Genomic DNA, 3433 nt, shown 5'->3' with positions numbered 1-3433 from the left:
CGAGCAGATCCATTTTCCACTGAGGGTTGGTACAGAGAGCATCCATGGCCTTGGTTACACGCCCCACAAGGTGTCCGTGCTGGGCCCACTCCCCGGTCTCCTTCCGCCAGAATGTCCTACCCCTCTGCCTTCTCCTCTTCAATGTGGGGCGCATGCTGGTGTGACTGGTGGTTCGGAGGCACACGCTCCTTCGAGGTGTTACTGGTTCTTTCATGAACCTGCTGTTTGGCTGACAGGTGGTCTCTGTGAATGGCACTGGATCCAGATCAGAAGGGTGTCCATAGTCTCAGGGGTCCCTCCAGGCTCTTGTCAGGCCCATAATCCTAGTCTTTTGTATGAATTTGTTTCCATCCCCCACCCCATCCTCCAGCCTTGCATGTTCTTCCTGCGGTGATCCTGGTAGGAGTGGTCAGTCGTACAGGAGTAACGGGGCACCATCTAATGCTTCTGGTCTTGGGATCATGCAGGCTGTGGGTCATGCGGTCCATCCATGCTTGGGACGAATTGCTCCCCTGCATTTCTGGTTTTCTTCACTCTCCTCTGCAGTGGATGGGAAGCGACCGAGAGTTGTATTTTAGATAGAAACTTCTGAGCGCCCCCGGCTTCCTTGTTTTCCACCTGATGCAGCCCCTCCTCTGGCTCTCGGGCCACTGCATGATCCCAGGTTGGGTGCCCTCTGGTGCCTGCTGGGTGAGTCTGCCTCACCTGCGGGCTCAGCAGGGTGCTGGCTGGGAGGTCGGCTTCCCAAACACCTGCAGCCTCTGACAGAAAAATGAAAGTGTTCCCAGGAGATGAGGCCAAGAGCTTCAGCCAGATTCATTGAGGGAGAAGTCAGTTTTAGAAATTGGAATGAAGTGATTAAAAACAAAGACAACGGTTTGCACTGCGCTTGCAGCCAATGCCAGTGAGCGGGCGCTGTCTCGTGAGCCCGTCGGTGGCTCGGACTCCTTCCTGGCATGATGCGGCACAGGGGTGCCGTCATGGGGTGCTGTGCTTCACTCATTTGTGGAAATACAACTGAGATGACACACTTGTCCGTGACCATTGAGGGTGAGCGTCCGCAGTGCACCCTCCAGAACTGAATATGACGGTGACAAAGATACATTCTAGACAGTGGGACAGCTCTCACGCCTTCAAAATGCATCTATGTGTCCTCTGGAGAGGGTCATAGGGGCTCAGGAAATAATGATCAGATTCAGATTTTTTTCTGCGATAAAATAGTACATTCCTCGGGTGGAAAAAGGTCCCTTAAAAGAAAAATCCCGTGAAATCCCACTACTTAGCATTTAGCACACTATCCTTCCAGACGTTTCCCATGCAGAAAGGTGCAAACGCTCTTCCGCAGAACTGGGGTTGCGCCCGACATGGTTTGTCATCTGTCTCCGGGTCAGTAAGCAAGCATCCTTTGGTTGGGGGTCCGCCTCTTGGCATCACGGACTGCCTGTGTGAGGAGGGGCCTGTCAGTGTGGTAAGACTTGACCTGGCTCACGTGATCTCCTTTATTCAGCAGGTTTCTTCGGCAGAGGTACGCATTGGGCCCATGAGACTGACCCAGGACCCTATTCAGGTATGCCACCTCCATTCCTCAGCAGGCCGCGGTGGGTTGTGGCACCATCTCTCCCGCTCTTCTGCCACCCCAGGCAGATGGCCAGCCTTGGCCCTGCGCATGTGGCTGTGTGTGTACAGAGTGCTTATCTGTGTCTAAGGAGCCCCCGCAGCCCCATGGATTAGCTACTGGGCTGCAGACCACAAGCTTGGTGGTTCAAACCCACCAGTCCCTCTAAGGAAGATCGATGAGCCTTGTCTGCTGCCCTTAATGTTTATAGCCCCTGTCCTGCATGGTTGCTGGGAGTCAGAATTAGCTTGACAGCAGTGGGTGGGTACATGGATGTATACCCATATTTGAATGGTGTGTGTGTGTGTGTGTGTGTGTGTGCACGCAGATGCTTGTTTTAATTACTTCGACATCTGATGATTCCAATGGAAGATGAAGTGTCCACTCTTGAATGGACACTCAATATGTAGATGGTGTGGTGAATTGTTAGGAAGAGCCACCAGTGTGTCCTGCTGCAGCCGGGAGGGGGGACACCTCGAGTGGGTGGAGGGCAGCTCCCTACCATGAGCCACAGTGAGGTGAGACTGTGTGACTTGGGAGCAGGTGCTTCCCGTCTCCGGTCCCGGGGTCCCCTGGCAGCGTCAGGATGGTGAGGAATTAGGAAGCCGCACCGAGTGGGCTGGCTCATTGTGCGGTCTCTGTTGCTGAGAGCTCCAACGCAAACTCACCCTCCATGACCCTTAAGACAGAGTAGAACTGCCCCTGGGGGTTTCCGCAAATGTCACCCTTCATGAGAGTAGAAATCCTCATCTTTCCCCCCACAGAGTGGTTGCTGGTTTCAAACTGCTGACCTTGTGGTCGGCAGTCCAATGCATAATCCACTACACCACCGGGGCAGGGAAGGCAATCAACAGTCCACTTTCTTGGCCTGTGTGCTTTGTGTCAAGTCCCCCTCTGGGCTCTGTAGCGAGTGGCAGAGTGGCGGTGGGTCCGGGGAAGGTAGGCCGGACACCTACAGCAGGAACCGTGCTCTCATGATGAAAACATACTGGCCTGCACGCAGCCCCCCCAGCCCCCCATGCATACACCCAACTGTCATGCGGGACAGGAGGCTTGTACACGTCCAGACCATTGGTCAGCTCCCTCTGCGTGTGAACTATCCTTCCTCTTCAGCCTGAGTAAAAAGACCTCCAGCTCCTGCAACCTGGCTTGTTAGCGAAACCGGTCCTCTACTTGAGACACCACGTGGAGATGCAGGAAAGACGTCAGCCAACCAGCCAACCAGCGGCTGGACGCGAACAGCTAGCCAAGAGGATGATGACCTGCACGGCTTGTGAGGAATCGGAAAAGAAAATAGCACGACTTTACAGATTCCTTGAAAAGGAAATGTAAACCTCGGGAAAAGAGCAGAGAAGCGGCATGGGTGGGGAGATTTTGTTTGGAAAAATTAATGAAAACAAATTTAGGCACAGAGAGAGGGAGGAAAAAAAAGACTTGAGTAAACATAGACTCCAACTATTTGTATGGAATATAAACAAGCGGAAAATTCCAGTCATGGTTCTGGGGGCACGTACTTTGTACTCCGAATTTTGAGTAAAGGAAATGACAAATAAATGAGTTGATAGCAGGGATTTATTCCCCAAAAGCAATTTCTAGAATGTACACAGTGATTGCGGGGCGCAGCGTCGCGTTAGTGATGCCGCATTTAGCTCCGTGGGTGCCATCCGCTGGGCTGGTCGTGAGTGCTCCCGAGAAGAATGTCTCAGACGTGTTAAAGAGAAATTGGTAAGATTGCAGAATTGTGTGTGCCCACAGCCACCTGCACCCAGTAGTGTGGCGATGCCCTCTTTGTCTCTAGCGTTGTTTCTGAAACGGGGG

The 3433-nt window shown here is 53.1% G+C and overlaps 1 protein-coding gene across 1 annotated transcript in view; it reads left to right on the top strand.

Annotated features, from left to right (window-relative positions):
- The first annotated feature begins 1022 nt into the window (after nt 1-1022).
- The window catches only part of PDE8B (phosphodiesterase 8B), a 164580-nt gene continuing 162169 nt past the window's right edge, over nt 1023-3433 (top strand). Inside the window, exons 1-2 of the mRNA XM_045285214.1 lie at nt 1023-1050; nt 1392-1567. Coding sequence (XP_045141149.1) covers nt 1023-1050; nt 1392-1567 — 204 coding nt within the window. The remainder of the gene's footprint in view (nt 1051-1391; nt 1568-3433) is intronic.

The sequence above is a fragment of the Echinops telfairi genome, unplaced genomic scaffold (genome assembly GCF_000313985.2).
Source record: "Echinops telfairi isolate 266 unplaced genomic scaffold, ASM31398v2 ScPeMD7_7469;HRSCAF=8507_1, whole genome shotgun sequence".
In the NCBI taxonomy this organism is placed as follows: domain Eukaryota; kingdom Metazoa; phylum Chordata; class Mammalia; order Afrosoricida; family Tenrecidae; genus Echinops; species Echinops telfairi.
This window is presented reverse-complemented; position numbering and strand designations above follow the sequence as displayed.